The 17,678-nt window shown below is 29.4% G+C and overlaps 1 protein-coding gene across 1 annotated transcript in view; it reads right to left on the bottom strand.

The window, feature by feature from the left end:
- Nucleotides 1-7,462, bottom strand: part of LOC142237055 (protein alan shepard-like) — a 1,108,257-nt gene extending 1,100,795 nt beyond the window's left edge. Inside the window, exons 1-2 of the mRNA XM_075308393.1 lie at nucleotides 6,456-7,462; nucleotides 3,274-3,403 (exon numbers count right to left, since the gene is read on the bottom strand). Coding sequence (XP_075164508.1) covers nucleotides 3,274-3,390 — 117 coding nt within the window. The 5' untranslated portion in view covers nucleotides 3,391-3,403; nucleotides 6,456-7,462. The remainder of the gene's footprint in view (nucleotides 1-3,273; nucleotides 3,404-6,455) is intronic.
- Between the last annotated feature and the right edge of the window lie 10,216 nt (nucleotides 7,463-17,678).

The raw sequence follows: 17,678 nt of genomic DNA, 5'->3' as shown, positions 1-17,678 counted from the left end.
TGAAATTATCTTCAAAAAGTAAATGTCATGGACCAATCTAACGTTTCAAATAAAGAACCGATGAGATTTTGCAAATTTTATGCGTTTTTTTTTTTAAAAAGTTATCAAGCTCTTAACAAATCACCCTTTATTAAAATGGTGCACATTATTAAAATTTTGCCCAAAAAAAATTTTAAATCCAATCTGGAAAAATTGCGAATTTTTCAAAATATTTGAAGTCAAATGCTTCAGACAAGTGTTAGAATGCATTAAAAATCACAAAAAAAATTATAAAATCTAATTAGTTGGCAAAATATCATAAAATTTTCCAAAATATGTTAACATCCAAAACACAGATTTCAGATCATACCTTAAGTAGTGATGCAAATTCAGTGCAACGGCTATCGAAATGGTGGACATCCGCCCTATGACAAACTCATGTTAATTTCATCGCTTCTGCATCAATTTTGCACCACTTTCGGGTCAAAAAAGAACATTTTCACTATTTTTTTGGCGACGCTTTTTTTACTGGGTAGTTTTTGTATAAATGTCCATTTACTAGAAACATACCTACTGTATATCTCCAATTTTCGTTTAAGATTCGGCCCGGCAAAACTTACTGCTGTATATACTTGTTCAGCAAAAAAGCGTCGCCAAAAAAGTAGTGAAAATGTTTCTAGTAAATGGACATTTATACAAAAACTACCCAGCAAAAAAAGCGTCGCCAAAAAAGTAGTGAAAATGCTCTTTTTGAATCCGGAAGTAGTGCAAAATTAGCGCAGAAGATATGAATTTAACATGGGCTTGTCGTAGGACGGATGTCCACCATTTCAACACCCGTTGCACTGAATTTGCATCACTTTTTACTCTGTGATTCGAATTCAGTGTTTTGGATGTGCATTAAAAAATATTGTCATATTTTGCCAAATAGACGATTTTTTTTAATTTTTTTTATGATTTTTAATGAATTCTAACGCTTGTCTGAAATGTTTGAATTAAAATATTTTGAAAAATTTGCAATATATATTGAAAGGATTTAGAATTTTTTCGACAAAACTTCAATTTGTTTATATTTGTACAATTTTTTTAATGCTTACTCTATTTTTAACTTTTTGACACAAAACAAGTAAGGAAAGTCAAAAGTCGGGCGGGGCCGACTATATTATACCCTTCACCACTTTGTAGATCTAAATTTTCGATACCATATCACATCCGTCAAATGTGTTGGGGGCTATATATAAAGGGTTGTCTCAAATACATACATTTAAATATCACTCGATCTGGACAGAATTTTATAGACTTCTACAAAATCTATAGACTCAAAATTTAAGTCGGCTAATACACTAGGGTAGAATGTTAGTAGAAAAATATGGGAAACATTTAAATCTGAAGCAATTTTAAGGAAACTTCGCAAAAGTATTTATGATTTATCGCTCGATATATATGTATTAGAAGTGTAGGAAAATTAGAGTCATTTTTACAACTCTTCGACTAAGCAGTGGCGATTTTACAAGGAAAATGTTGGTATTTTGACCATTTTTTGTCGAAATCAGAAAAACATATACATGGGAGCTATATCTAAATCTGAACCGATTTCAACCAAATTTGGCACGCATAGCTACAATGCTAATTCTACTCCCTGTGCAAAATTTAAACTAAATCGGAGCAAAAAAATTGGCCTCTGTGGCCATATGTGTGTAAATCGGGCGAAAGCTATATATGGGAGCTATATCTAAATCTGAACCGATTTCACCCAAATTTGGCACGCATAGCTACAATGCTAATTCTACTCCCTGTGCAAAATTTCAACTAAATCGGAGCAAAAAATTGGCCTCTGTGGCCATATGTGTGTAAATCGGGCGAAAGCTATATATGGGAGCTATATCTAAATCTGAACCGATTTCAACCAAATTTGGCACGTATAGCAACAATGCTAATTCTACTCCCTGTGCTAAATTTCAACTAAATCGGAGTTAAAAATTGGGCTCTGTGGTCATATGAGTGTAAATCGGGCGAAAGCTATATATGGGAGATATATCTAAATCTGAACCGATTTCAACCAAATTTGGCACGTATAGCAACAATGCTAATTCTACTCCCTGTGCAAAATTTCAATTAAAGCGGAGTAAAAGATTGGCCACTGTGGTCATATGAGTGTAAATCGGGCGAACGATATATACGGGAGCTATATCTAAATCTGAACCGATTTCAATAAAATTTGGCACACTTGACTATAGTACTAATTGTTCTTCGTGCGCAAAATTTCAACCAAATTGGGGTAAAACTCTGGCTTCTGGGACCGTATTAGTCCATATCGGGCGATAGATATATATGGGAGCTATATCTAAATCTGAACCGATTTCAATAAAATTTGGCACACTTGACTTTAGTACTAATTGTTCTTCTTGTGCAAAATTTTAAGCAAGTTCGGGTAAAACTCTGGCTTCTGGGGCCATATAAGTCCATATGGGGCGAAATATATATATGGGAGCTATATCTAAATCTGAACCGATTTGTTCAGTATCAATAGGGATCTATTCTGAGCCAAAACACATACTTGTGCCAAATTTGAAGTCGATTGGACTAAAACTGCGACCTAGACTTTGATTACAAAAATGTGTTCACGGACAGACTATATCGACATGGCTATATCGACTCAGGAGCCCACCCTGAGCATTTTTGCCAAAGACACCAGGTGTCTATCTCGTCTCCTTCTGGGTGTTGCAAACATATGCACTAACTTATAATATCCTGTTCCACAGTGTGGCGCAGGGTCTAAAGAATACAGACAATAGTTGCATCGTTTATCAGATATAAGGGTTTAAAATTTAAAATTGTTTGCTTACTTTATTAACGTGAACTAAAAATGTGAAAAAAGTTTTATACAAAGGAAGTACACCATTTTACTAAAATAGTTCATATTTTCCTAAAACAATTAAAGTTTACTTAAGTTGCGTCATGAGTTTCAGAAATAAAGAAATTTTCCTTAAATTGTGACAGAACTTCATACTTGAGAATTTCTAACTCTAATGTTTTCATCCAAAATATGAAATTTTCTTAAACAACAGAAATTATCATTTTTTATAAATATTCGTCAATTTGAAAGCAACAATTTAAACCCATTTGTGTCATGTTGTAATTAGTAAAATATTTGAGTTAACATTTTCTTCACGTTTGGTTCACTTTTTTTCTGCGTCTAGTCTGAGCAGAGAAATTCACAGTTCCAGAATAGTTACATTTTTGCATGATAAAAAATTGCAATCCGTTCAAAAAATCATAAGGTTAAGTACTTACATTTGAAAAAATTGGGGGCCATATTTGCTGCTGTGGCATTGCTGGCCTCATGTTGACATTATGAGGTGCAATTGGGGCCATTGCTGGTGCTGGACTGTATCGTGGCTGATGCATCATTGTAGTCGAAAATCTAAGGAAATAAGAGAGGAAATTCATATTGGAAAACAATTATTCAATGCAATTTTATTTGTTCGTCGGCTAAGTTTTTGCTGCAAATTTCAAATTCAAATTTATCTTCACATACACACACATCCAAAGAAGCGGAGAATTAAAGTAAGGATACTTTTAGAACCGAATTAATTGTTGCCTATTTGATTCTACGAAACAAATTTTAATTTATTGATTTTTTCATTTTTTTCATGTGTTATCAAAGACCTTTTAAAATGTATTAACGACAATTTAAATTTTCATATTCTGGTAAAAAAAAACATCTTTAAAAGAAAATGTAGAAAAACATTTCCTATTTTTTGAACAATAAAAAAGTCTACATATTTAAAGACGAATTCACTGATATTGAAGAATTTTTCAGAATTGATAAAGCCAAGTTGACCTTAATCAAACAAGGAAAATAGAGATGTTTGTATGAATTTATTTCGGCATAAGCCGGCTATCAATGTAAAACATTGTTTTCGGAAGGTTCAAGTGTGGTGTATTGTTGGGTTTAATGAACTGCCTGAATTTATTCTGATAATTGGTTGATAGTTTTGCTGCAAGTAGAGGATGCTGATGAGGAATGTGGTAATTCCGAAACGTGCGTCCATCCAACCATCTTGCAGTCTATAGGACTTTGCCCAACTAAAGTTTACAAGCATTATTTTCCCCTTTTGGTTAAGCTACACTTGTAGTTTAGTCAATGTATGTTTTTAAGCTGAAATCAAAAAAACAACAAAATTTTATTTCTATAGAAGATTTTGTCAACATTTTATTTCTATAGAAAATTTTGTCAACATTTTATTTCTATAGAAAATTTTGTCAAAAATTTATATCTATAGAAAATTTTGTCAAAATTTTATGTCTATAGAAAATTTTGTCAAAATTTTATTTCTATAGAAAATGTTGCCAAAATTTTATATCTATAGAAAATTTTGTCAAAATTTTATTTCTATAGAAGATTTTGTCAACATGACAACATTGACAAAACTTTATTTCTATAAATATATTGTCAAAGTTTTAAATCTATAGAAAATTAAAAAACAAATAAATCTATAAATTTTCAATTTCAAATTTTATTTCTTTAGAAAATTTTGTCAAAATTTTATTTTTATAGAAAATTTTGTCAAAATTTTATTTCTATAGAAATTTTTTTCAAAATTTTATTTCTATAAATCTTTTATATCAAATTTTATTTCTAAAGAAAATGTTGTCAAAATTTTATTTCTATAGAAAATTTTGTCAAAATTTTATTTCTATAGAAAATTTTGTCAAAATTTTATTTCTATAGAAAATTTTGTCAAAATTTTATTTCTATAGAAAATTTTGTCAACATTTTATTTCTATAGAAAATTTTGCCAAATTTTATATCTATAGAAAATTTTGTCAAAATTTTATTTCTATAGAAAATTTTGTCAAAATTTTATTTCTATAGAAAATTTTGTCAACATTTTATTTCTATAGAAAATTTTGCCAAATTTTATATCTATAGAAAATTTTGTCAAAATTTTATTTCTATAGAAAATTTTGTCAACATTTTATTTCTATAGAAAATATCAAAATTCTATAGAAAAAAAAATTCTATAGAAAATGTTGTCAAAATTTTATTTCTATAAAAAATTTCGTCAAAATTTTATTTCTATAGAATATTTTGTCAATTTTTTTTTTCTGTAGAAAATTTTGTCAACATTTTATTTCTATAGAAAATTTTGTCAACATTTTGTATCTATAGAAAATTTTGTCAAAATTTTATGTCTATAGAAAATTTTGTCAAAATTTTATTTCTATAGAAAATGTTGCCAAAATTTTATATCTATAGAAAATTTTGTCAAAATTTTATTTCTATAGAAGATTTTGTCAACATGACAACATTGACAAAACTTTATTTCTATAAATATATTGTCAAAGTTTTAAATCTATAGAAAATTAAAGAACAAATAAATCTATATATTTTCAATTTCAAATTTTATTTCTTTAGAAAATTTTGTCACAATTGTATTTCTATAGAAATTTTTTTCAAAATTTTATTTCTATAAATCTTTTATATCAAATTTTATTTCTAAAGAAAATTTTGTCAAAATTTTATTTCTATAGAAATTTTTTTCAAAATTTTATTTCTATAAATCTTTTATATCAAATTTTATTTCTAAAGAAAATTTTGTCAAAATTTTATTTCTATAGAAAATTTTGTCAAAATTTTATTTCTATAGAAAATGTTGTCCGCATTTTATTTCTATAGAAAATTTTGCCAACATTTTATTTCTATAGAAAATTTAGTCATAATTTTATTTCTATACGAAATTTTGTCAACATTTTATTTCTATAGAAAATATCACAATTCTATAGAAAAAAAAAATTCTATAGAAAATAAAAATTCTATAGAAAAAAAAATTCTATAGAAAATTTTGTCAAATTTTTTTTTTCTATAGAAAATTTTGTCAAAATTTTATTTCTATCGAAAACTTTGTCAAAATTTTATTTCTATAGAACATTTTGTCAAAATTTGTTTCTATTGACCATTTTATCACAGTTTTATTTCTATAGAACATTTTGTAAAAGTTTTATTTTTATAGAAAATTTTGTCAACATTTTATTTCTATAGAAAATTTTGTCATAATTTTATTTCTATAGAAAATTTTGTCAACATTTTATTTCTATAGAACATTTTGTCAAAATTTTATTTGTATAGAAAATGTTTGTCAATATTTTATTTCTATAGACAATTTTGTCAAAACTTTAATTCTATAGAAAATTTTGTCAAGACAGTATGTCTATGGAAAATTTTGTCAAAATTTTATTTCTATAGAATATTTTGTCAAAATTGTATTTCTATAGAAAATTTCACAATACCATCCTATAGTGGTAGGTATTAATACACCCGACCCCATTGTGTGTGATAGACGGCCGATGTGTGGATAAATACACCACCACCTAAACACCCAGTTGTCAACAATGAAAAGAATTCATTCCGCATAATTAACTAAATGAAATGGAATATTCAAATATTTCTCATGGCACTCATCAACACTTACCAATTATTGTAGATGGTAGAGAAGGATGAGAGTAGCAGCAAAGCTAAACCAATTAAGGTTCTTAACACAAACACACACAAAGATTAAAAATGGCAAACACTCGCAGTAAATAGATGCTCTGTGGGTATGAATGAATGAGAGTTTAAACACTTTACACACTATTTTTAATTATCGCCAAACACACGATAGCATTGAATAGAGCTCCAAAAAAAACACAATAAGTCTGTCGTTGGATCGGGGGGAGGTGGGGGTCTGAACGCGACAAAAAAAACGCGAATCACGACACAATAGAAGTAAACACAAGCACTAGGTTTTTGTTTACACTAATTACACACACACGGATATATGGTGATGTACAGTAACTCGATTGATGTACATATGTCAAGAGTGCACCGGCAAATTTACGATTATGTTGAATGTTAAGAGAGTCCAGCTAGCATAGATATAAGAGAATCTCGCCTTTGTTGGACTTTTCAAATGCATCAATAGTAAGAGAACACACTTGCACGGGCGTTGTTTTTGTATTAAGCGTTTATTGTTACTTTGTATTTGTTTTCAATTTCATTATGCGTTCTTTCTCCGATTAGTTGTTTTTGTATGTTTGTTTTTGATGTCTTATTGAATTCATTAATAACTCTTTGGTCCATATACAATTTTTCATTCACTTTTCTTCAAATTACATTTATATTTATTTTGTAGTTTCGTTAATTAAAGCACACACACACTTATTTGCAAATGGAAGATTTCAATTATATGGGGAAGCGTAGATGGTAATAGAGGCGAGTGAACAAAAAGCTTTCACTCTTTCTTTTTTACCGGGAGGCACTCAAGAACAGACTGTTGGAAGAATTCACAAATGTTTTGGTTTTTCTTTTTACACCTCAGTCTTTTATTTGTTTACACTTTTTACATAGATTTATAAATATTGCACATATTTTTATTGCTTTTCAAGTAAATTGTGTTACACTTTGATGTTTTTCCCCAAATTCTTACGTGTTTGGCAAATGTTTTGATATGTTTGCATGCAACTGAGGACAATGACAGAGAGATACTAACAATAGAACGGCTATTAAATAATAGGGTTGCCAATACACAAAATATAATGAAATCAAAGAGGATACGGGATGTAATTTTATATAAGGCTATTATTAAGGAGAGTTTCTTACATCTTCAATAATCTAAAGCAAAAATGTAAATTATTGTCATATCCACCGAAGAGTTGTAAAGTTGACAATTATGTGCATTTTTGATACTATTTGAGTAAAAATAGAGTAGTAGTACCCCCTACTCGATAAATTGTTCACTTTTTTTTTTTAAATACTACTCTAAATACAGTAGTCGGTCTAGCCTTGAATATCCATAGTTATATTTAATTCGCGTTTTCAATATATCGTCAAGAATCTGCTCCAAACAGTTTTCATTACTCAATTTTGATACTGTGGAAAGAATAGATCCAATTTTAAATAATGTTCACACAATTTATTAATTACAGTATTATATCAGGAAATGCTCCAATAAAGCCGTGTCAATATGTATGACAAGCGGACATGCTAACCAATTCTTCAAGATTGATCTCTTTCATAACGAAAAAGAAAAGGTCTTCGCCAAAAACAAAGTACCATTTGGCATTAAAAAGTACTTTTTCGAGGCTGATTCAAACAAAATAATTCAGGAATAATATGTTCATACCCACCACATTGAAATATCAATTTCAAACTATATATTTTCTCGATCTAAAGATCTCCGTCTGCCTGTCTGTTTTAATCACTGTACAGTCTTCAATAGTTGTGCTATTATTCTGATATTTTGCACAGATTCGCTGTAGACATATTTTAATAAACTTTTGATAACAACGTGTAATCAGCACATTGAGAAAAATTTAGTTCTTATAAGAAAACCATTTTTATAAGCATATATTTTATAAATTTTTCACAAGAAAATTAAAAAAATATTGTTTCATAATATTTTTATTAAAAACAAAAAAAAAACAGAAAATAAAAAATAAACCAAAATTAAAAAAAATTTAAATTTACTTCTAAAATGTACTTACCTGAATTAGTTATTCACTTGTGCGTACTATTAGTTCGCTAATTGGTTGTTTAAAATATCTTTTTTTTTTTTTTGAAAATGTCTTCCTTACCCCCATTGACTAAGTTCGAGTTTAGTCGCTAAAGTGAAAACTAAAGCAGTAAAGAAAGGCATCAACATACATCTTTGTTGCAAATTTTATTATAACTTGATGGGGAATAGCCCATAGCAAATTTTCACAAAATAATCGTGAAAAAATGGCGTTTCTAGCATCTAAACTCGAACTTAATGCCCACCTTTAGCTAACCAACTATTAAACGGTACTATGGGCATAGCTATCATCTTGCCTGTATATTGTCAGTTAGGAACTTAACTACTGAAAATGTTTTCAGTTAAATTTAACCGGAGAGAAGATATTTGCAATTTACTTTCTGTTAACTGACAGTTAAGGTAGAATTACATACCATGCGTTCAATGCCTACAATGCGTCCGATGATTGAAGAGTTGAAATTTCTCTTTGGAATCAAAATCTCGAATAGTCTGCCGCAAACAGAAAAAATCAACCCTTCCATCAACGCACGGCTTGACGCATGATGTGTAATTCAACCTTTAAAGCCTAACGAAGTTACAGGAAAATGACCGTTAGTGTGTAAACATAACCATAGCGATAGGCCTGGTTATGTTATAGTTGAGATATTTCAAGAAAAAAGAATTTCCATGGGACCAGGCAACACCAATGCCTACACCCTCAAAAAAAATCGCTTCTGTAACATATGCCCCAACACACACTTTGCTTCAAGCTTATATATTTTCAGGATTGGTCCAAACAAAATATTGTTTGTATTGTTCTAACATATTATGTTTCAACTTAGGCATACACTGGTAGAAAAAAAATTTAATGAAATTTTCTTTGTGTATATATAGTTTTAAGGCGCCAATTCTTTTAATTGCAGGTCTAGGTCTGTCTTTCTAAGCACATATATGTTTATAGGCTATTTCTAAATTAATATATGTTTGCATGTTTACAAAAATTTTACGTCCCATACATAATATGTTCTAACATATTAACATATATGCCCCAAAAATGTTATGCTAGTTTATGAACATAATATGCTTGCACTTAAAAATATAGTGTTAAACAATTTGAGCTTCTAATATATAATTTTTACACCCAAACATATGATAAACAGTCTTTTTCGTCCGTGTAGTGGTTCAAAAATTTGGCAACACTATAACATTTTCCTCCAAGGAATTTTAACCATAGCGATAGGCGGTAGGCGAAACATTTTTGCCGCGACGACATATACAATAAGTTTGTCGGTAAAAAAAATTCCTCTTGTTTCCGAGTCCTTTTGATGGTCAATATAGCATGATATTTCATTGTTTTTAATACAGGGATTGAATAAAAACAGATAATATCATATTTGCAGTTGAGTTTTTTTTAACCCTTAACAGCTTATCTACGTCTGAGAGACGTATGAGTTTTTTAGTTTTTCGCTCTACCTCATGGAAATGAGTACCGAACATGTGATTTTTTTGTTACACAATAAATAAAAGTTTAGCCAAAAACGGGTTTAAATGATAAGGATTTGTATAAAGAATCGGTGTAAGTACAAAAATTGAAAATAAAAATCCACAAAATGACAAACTATGATACGTCCCACAGACGTATGTTTAGCTTATCCGTGACTTTCAGTATGATGTGCTTTCTAGGGTTAAAGATAAAAGTATGTCTACTTGGCCAGGCAACAATAATTTCTAGTGGTGAATTAAAAAAAATGATAAGCGATGGCAGCTCGGTGCCCTTTTCCGTCAAGGAATTAGAATAGATTTTAATTTGGCGATGCGCCGCTAGTTGTCACGGTATTCCTTGGCGGAATTTGGGCTTCCCATAAAAACTACACGTAAATAAGTGTTCGCCTATCGTATGGTTATATTTGTACACCAACAGCCGTATTCATAAAAAGTTAATTGACGTTTATGAACGATTGATAAATTATTTCGTGAAAAATAGCATTCATAAACGATTAATAGCTTACCAAACCTTTAACAAGTCTTTGGTAAATAGTAAAAATTTATTGTAGGATGTATCCTTCTTTAACTCTTTGATAAAATTGCAAAATGCTTTTTTGGGCAATACCTATTAATGTATCGCTGTTTTATGCTATTTTGTATATCATTATATGCCAATGCGTATAAAATGGGCGATCTTTTCTTATAAAAACCCTATTTTTATACCATTTTTCAAAATACTAATCCAAATAAGAGAACTGCAGAAATAGACGTACAAAATGCATTCCTACTAATATTATGTAAATTTAACGTCATCTTAAACTTCCTTTTGTTACTTTAATGAAAAATGCTCGAAAATTAGCTCGAGAAATTAAATAGATGAATTCCATTAGATTAGTGATGTGTTTTTAATAACAATAAACTTTATATTCGAATACAATCCGGTTCGATTAATACTAATATTGATACTAACATATTGACTAATTATAAAATGATTGTATATTGTGAGTAATGCATTCTGTATAAATTAATTTAGCCTGGAAAATTATGTTTCGCCACAAAATCATTAACCCTGGAAAGTCATCCTTATTTTTTGTACACTAAAGTCATCCTTCGTCATTTTGACTACGGCTTATTTCAAGACGCTATAATTTGCATCGTGCGCAAAAATGAGAACCAAAAATTAGTTTATTTTCTTATTCAATTTGTTTTTAAATAGTATAAGACAAAAATTCATAAAATGGTTGTATTGGTATAACTTAAATTTATAATTTCCCCATCCACCAAAATGCATTTTAAATAGAAAATTAATTTAAGCGTCGTCATTTTGACGAAGGATGACTGTCCAGGGTTAAAATGTTGAGACTTTATTTTTATTAAGATCAACCGGTTATAATTCGATCTTCATCACTACGATGAAAATGACAAGATGTAACGACATGTGTTGCCACCTGATCACTAAAAACGCATGATAACTATAATAGTGTTATTAATGATTAATGAATACCCATTTTTATATAAGGCTTATAGAATAAAAAGAGCGTGATAGCTATAACTGGTTTAGAGTGCGCGTTAATGATATTTTATGAATAAGGCCGTAAGTGTGTAAGGGTCCCCACAACGAAAGACTCTCACTTTATTGTATTTTCTGCTCCAATATGTAATGTTGTTTGTTTCTACATAAATGAGAATGAGCAATCAGCTTCATTTTTCTATTATTTTGAATTTATATTTGTTACAATCCAAATAAGTGCACCACAATGGTTTCGATAAACCAAATCTAATTAAATCCCAAAAAAGCAACACAAAGCAAAATAAACCGATTGGCAACTCTAGTAACTAGAGATAAAATTAAGAGAAGATATTCGAAATGAGAGTCTGAGGTGACGGCGTCTGGGGTTCATGATGAAAATGCACAAAATAAAATAAGGAAAATGCGAATATGTCACAAAATACTTTCTGGGCTTTCTCTTTTCGTTCACACCACATTTTGCAAAAGAAAGTACAAACATTGCAATTTAAATACATATAATCCAAATTTTCTTAGAATTTTATGGTTATTTTGATGGTGGCGGTTGAATGACTTCTTAATTGGTTTTCGTTGTATTTTCTTTTTTGTTTGCAACCCCTATGTAAACAATGGGATATTTTTAGAAATTGTTTTGCTATTGTTTGCATTCGATTGGTTTCATTGTCTACTATTTGCCAAATTGAAAATTAACATCATCACACAAAAATGTCGCTAAAAATGCAAGACTACAAAACAACTGAACTCTGTATTTCTAAGAATCATAAACTGCATTTTTAGTCATTGTGATTAATATTAAGGGCCAGGTTTTAATGGTGGTCTAAGTAACATTTCTAATCAATCGATGTAATGAGTCAATATTTGTTGGCAATTTAATGACTATTTATTAGGCAAAATTCGTTTTTTTTTTATTTTTAAGGAAAAAATTGGAGTTAGAATTTTTAAAAAATGTAGTTAAGTGTGGACAAAGTTTTAGTAAAATGTACACATTTTTTGAACTAGTTTGTACAAAATTCCAATTTAGCTCATTTGTGTATAAATATTGTTCTTTTGTTTAAATTTGTATTCCTTTTGGTCAAAAATTAATAAGGCGAGTTCATTCAGACATTCAAAGTTCAGATGGCATTTAATGGGAGCTCCGAAACATAAATTTGAATGCGTTTCTTAACAAAGACAAAGCGAATAATCGGGAAACTGTCATAAAATACGATGTCAGAGAATGATTTTGTAACTCCGTTGTTTTTGAAAGATCACTACCCATATGTTCTAAGAAACTAATTAATAAATACAAAAACGTGATATTAAAGATTACGCAACCTAAATTTTAGGATGCGAAATTTACAAAATATACAGGGCAAATTTCTTTAAAATAATGAAATTTTAATTAAAATAAAGTTTATAATCTTTGCTTCAAAAATTTTTTTCAATAAATTTAGGTCAAAAATTTTGTAAATTTACGTCCCTCTCGCATGTCTTTGAACTAAAGCTAATTTTCCTTAAAGTAAAGAAACACATTTCTGATTTACAGAAATTGTCCTTACATTAACTTATATCTATTGAAACTTTAGATATAAGTTAATGTAAAACCGCTTCAAATATAGGCTAAGACTTATTTTAAGGATTTAGCGTCTTTGGTTTAACGTTTTTTTTTTTGGGATTAAGAAAACATTTTATTACTTTTATAATTATAATTTGGATTTTTAATTTGGAGTTTTAAACTGGCATTTGGCATTATAATTTGGATTTTTAAACTGGCATTTGTTCGTACAAATGCGTACCTTTATTAATAAACCGCGAACAGAGAATGAAAATTTGATAAATTTACTAATTCTTTAGCCTATCTATCACTTATAGACACTCTCCATTTCACACCATAAAACATAATTAATTTTTACCAATAGCTTGTTTGAAAACTGTATGAATATTGCTACTATGTGATAGCATAAATCAATATGTAGTCCATTGACGCAACAAGATATAAGTATGTAATTAAAATGTCTTTTTTTTCGACGTCATACAATAGTCTCCCAATGATTTCTACGCTGTTGTTTAGGGCCACCCAAGAATAATAAGCAACATCCAGAGCTTATCATTTTCCATACCAATAAACAATGAGAAATATAAACCTGTATTGATGCAAAGACAATAAACTTGAGGAAGATAGGAAATTGGCTTGCGTCATACCAAATGTTGCATTTACCATGTTAGTTCCATAAATAATGTTAAATTTTAAGCAACAACAAAAAAAAACAACATTTTCCCGTTTAAGGAAGTTTATTTCGTGCACTTAATTTCTTTTTATTTGCATTTTAAAGCTATGACAATACTTGCCATACACGCGTTTGGTTCGAGTATGAAACTAACACGGTAAATATACCTTGACGTCGAAAAAAAAAGACATTTTAATTACATACTTATATCTTGTTGCGTCAATGGACTACATATTGATTTATGCTATCACATAGTAACAATACTCAGTAGCCAATTTCCCATCTTCCTCAACTTTATTGTCTTTGTATTGATGCACCAAACATTCTCGCAACATGTGTATAGCAAAAAAATGCATACATATATTACATATACAGAGGGAGAGAGAGAGAGAGCGAGTGAGTAAATTCATATCAGGGCTGCCAATTTTGCCGATTTATCGGCATTTTGACGATTTTTTACTCACAAAATGGACAACTCCGATTTTTTTTCCGATTTTAACGATATTAGACACATAGTTTATGGAGCTTAAATTTTTAAATTTTGGAGAAATTTTTGAAAATATTAAAATAAATTTGAAAAATGTTGGGAAAAAAATTCGGAAACAGAACGTGGAGTACTTTGGCTTTTCGAGTTTTGTCAAAATTCGTACAAATAACCAGGATTCTTCCAAACTCCACAGCAAACGTAGACATTTTTAAGCAAAAAACAAAAAACTAAAACAACCTAAAATGAAATAACCAAAATTGATAATGATTTACACAGAATATGCAATAGAAACGTTTACTAATTATGATAAAATTCTAGTACAGTATACAAAATAACCACCATAAAAAATCACCTGTTTTGGAAAACATGAGACTTTTTCTTTAATTTCAAAATATATAATTAAAAATGTTACTCAATTAATAACAATATTTTAGAAAAATAGATTTTTTATAAAAAAAATTATGAAATATTTTTGTTTAACAAAAAAATGATTTTTATGGTAATGTTATTTGTATACAAAACTGATTTCTTTATATATTTTGTTTTTAGTTTACCCAAAAAATACGTTTAATTTTAATATCATTTATATTGCCGATTTTTTGACGATTTTTAAAATGCAAGTGCCGATTATGACGATTTTTATCGAAAAAAGTGACGATTTTTCTTGAAATTTTATTGGCAGCCCTGATTCATATATATACCTTAACAGCAGTGGTGCCAATTTGGTGATTTCAGCTTCAAATTTGTTACTTTTTTATTTCCAAAAAGCGCTTAATTGGCTTTAAAAAAAAACACCAATTTCGTGCTTTTCGCCAGTTCCATTTTGTGCTTTTGGTGCTTTCATACCCTGCGTCACACTGTAGAACAGAGTATTATAAGTGTGCAAATATAACCATAGCGATAGACGGTAAGCGAAACATTTTTGCAGCACGACGACAAATAAATACAATAAGCTTGTGGGCAAAAAGAAATCGGTTCATATATAGATGTAGCATTGAGATTCAGATTTAGATGTAGCATTGAGCTATGAACTAAACGTGGGTATAAAGTTCAATGACCGTACACATAAGATCGATATAAACTAAAGCAAAAGAAAATTTTCGTACGATTCCCAAAAATAGTTAGAATGAACCACTGTATGGTTAAAAAGGTCATGCTTTGGCGCTAATGATTTTCTTCTTTACTTTTAGTTAATTTTTATAACCACCACCACAGAATGGTGAAGGAGATATAAAAAGTTTGTCATTCCGTTTGTAACACATAGAAATATCGATTTCCGACTATATAAACTATATATTCTTGATCAGGGAGAAATTCTAAGACGATATAGCCATGTCCGTCTATCTGTTGGTTACACCCAGAGAAATGGTTGGTTGTAATTCGATAATTACAATGAGGAAATGATGTCAGTAACTTATTTTTTGTTGCAAGAACAATGTTTTGATTGTTTTCCCCATTATACATTCAACACGACCATAAAAAAGTTCACAGGATCAAAACGAAATTCCCATAACCATTCAATTGGTTACAATAACCAATGCCGATAAATTTATTTTATGCTGCATACAATTGTTGAGCTAACCACCAGCATAGTGAGACCTACATCATGGGAATTCAGAGAACTGCACGAGTAACATCATTTTTCAATTGCACTCGCTCAGTGACTCGATTTATGTTGATGTTTTTGTTTGGTTCGATGAGCGAGAGTGAGCGATGTTGTATTGATCTCGATCAAACACTCAGTTCGAATCACTGGTTCCATTCATTTGGATGATCAAACACGCTGTTTGGAATGAATGAACGAGAGTGAACTTTTGTTTTCAATCGAGTTTCTTCGGCACATTTGATTGTTCAACGTACATTCAGACACCTCTGTTCACGTGAACTAAAAACAACTAACAAACACCTGATAGTTTTGAAAGCATAGTATTTTTGAATTCTTTATATAAATATTTTAAAAATCCACCTGCATAAAAATGTATTTATTTTTTACACTTGTACAAACAGAATATATCCAATTAAAAAGTTGATTCAAGTTGAAAAAATTTTCAATTAATAAATTATTGATACGACGAACTTTTTAATCAATATAGAAGCATTAAGTCAATGATTGAAAATTTTAAAATGTTTAATTAAAAAATTAATTGATACATTTAATTTGTTAATAAATCTCGGAAGTCAATAAAATAGGTGATGGATTTTTTTTTTATTTTTAACTAAAAATTTATTTCAAACAATCTATATCAATTAAAGTTTTAATTTAATCAATTAAAAAATTATTTGAAATTTGTTAATGAACTCAATTAATTTGTTAATCAAGTATTTTTTCAATGTCCAATTAAAACAATGATTGATACTATGATTTTCGTGATTGAATCAAAAAAAAAAATTTTTTTTTTGTGTATTTAATTTCACGAAGTTCCTTATCATAGAATTAAGTCATAAAACCAAATGAAATAAAAGGGGTTTTGTTTTCCATATCTGTGCTAATTTATTGAAATTTATGTTGCTTGATTTTATTCAGGCTCGTTCATTTCTATGTTGATCAAATCAAATCAAACACAACAAACAGAAAAATCATACCAATCATGTTCATTGAAATTGAGCGTCCCGTTCGGTATAATCATTCACAACCTCCTAACCAACACAAGCGTATGATTTGTTTGATTGTAACAAAGTTCTTCAATCAATACAATTTGAAATCACAACATTTTTATTGTAGTTTGAGCCAAAGATAATAAAAGAGGAAGATGGGAGATTGGCTACTGAGCACATCAAACCATTTACCACATTAGTTTAACCAATAAATGACCGTACACATTAGTTCGATATGAACTAAAGCAAAAGAATTTTTTCGTACGATTCCTAAAAACAGTAAGAATGAATTACTGTATGGTTAAAATCAAAAACAATGGAAGATGAAGATGGGAAAATGGCAGCAGAGGGTATCAAACCATTGACGGCGTTCGATGCAAACGTGTCGTTTATGATTTTTTGTTCCACAAATTAAACTAAGAATAAAAAGAAATTTTTATCAGGGAATGACGTAGAACAATCGGTCAAAAGTTTCTCATTATTATTTACACAAAATTTAACATCATTTGTGAGTTTTTAACAAAAAATATTGCAAATTAAAAATGAACGAACGTGTATGTATCGAACACCGTAAATGCAACTTTTGGCATGACGTTGCCCATTCTCCCGTCTTCATCATCTATTGTTTTTGGTTAAAATGGTCATGATTTGCGCCAATGATTTTCTTGGGTGTTATATGTTGGTATTTTTGGGTGTTATAAATTTTAGTATATTTTTGGCGTTTTCAGACATTCGGGGGTTGACATCACTGCATTTAAAAGAGATAGCCCAGTCCAAAGACAATAATCTTGAGGAAGATAGGAAATTGGCTTGCGTCATACCAAATGTTGCATTTACCATGTTAGTTCCATAAATAATGTTAA

This window comes from Haematobia irritans, chromosome 4 (genome assembly GCF_050003625.1).
Source record: "Haematobia irritans isolate KBUSLIRL chromosome 4, ASM5000362v1, whole genome shotgun sequence".
Lineage (NCBI taxonomy): Eukaryota > Metazoa > Arthropoda > Insecta > Diptera > Muscidae > Haematobia > Haematobia irritans.
Note: the sequence above shows the minus strand (reverse complement) of the source record. Positions and strands in the feature narration are given on the sequence as shown.